This window comes from Dipodomys ordii, unplaced genomic scaffold (assembly GCF_000151885.1).
Source record: "Dipodomys ordii isolate 6190 unplaced genomic scaffold, Dord_2.0 Scaffold108, whole genome shotgun sequence".
NCBI lineage: Eukaryota > Metazoa > Chordata > Mammalia > Rodentia > Heteromyidae > Dipodomys > Dipodomys ordii.
Window position 1 is genome coordinate 1,824,621 of NW_012267324.1, and position 533 is coordinate 1,825,153.

Sequence of the window (533 nt, forward strand, 5' to 3'; positions counted from 1 at the left end):
GCCACGCCCCGGCGCCCCGGCCACGCCCCAGTCCCCCGCTTACTTGTCCGGCTTGAGGTCACGGTGCACGATGCCGTAGTTGTGCAGGTACTCCAGCGCCAGCACGGTCTCCGCGAAGTACATGCGCGCCATGTCCACAGGCAGCGGGCCCATGTTCTTCAGGAGCGTGGCGCAGTCGCCGCCTGCGGGAGGGGCGGACGGGGCGGCGTGGAAGCTGTGCCCGGGAGCCCTGCCCGCCCCCGCCCCCGGAACGCGCGCCCCACTCACCCTCCACGTACTCCATGACCATGCAGAGGTGGCGCCGCGTCTCGAAGGAGCAGAACATGCCCACCACGAAGGGGTTCTCGGCGAAGGTGAGGATGTCCCGCTCCACGAACACCTGCTGGATCTGGTTGCGCAGGACCAGGTTCTGCTTGTTGATCTTCTTGATGGCGAAGCGCTGCCGGGTCTCGCGGTGCCGCACCAGGTACACGGCCCTGCGGGGCGGGAGGGGCGCGGGGTCGGGGCTGGGCCAAGCCGCGCCCCCCTCCTCC

General features: G+C 70.5%; 1 protein-coding gene across 1 annotated transcript in view; it reads right to left on the reverse strand.

The window, feature by feature from the left end:
- The window catches only part of Mast3 (microtubule associated serine/threonine kinase 3), a 40,209-nt gene that overhangs the window by 28,095 nt on the left and 11,581 nt on the right, over positions 1-533 (reverse strand). The window contains exons 13-14 of the mRNA XM_013028329.1: positions 268-476; positions 44-182 (exon numbers count right to left, since the gene is read on the reverse strand). Of these exons, the coding sequence (XP_012883783.1) occupies positions 44-182; positions 268-476 (348 nt within the window). The remainder of the gene's footprint in view (positions 1-43; positions 183-267; positions 477-533) is intronic.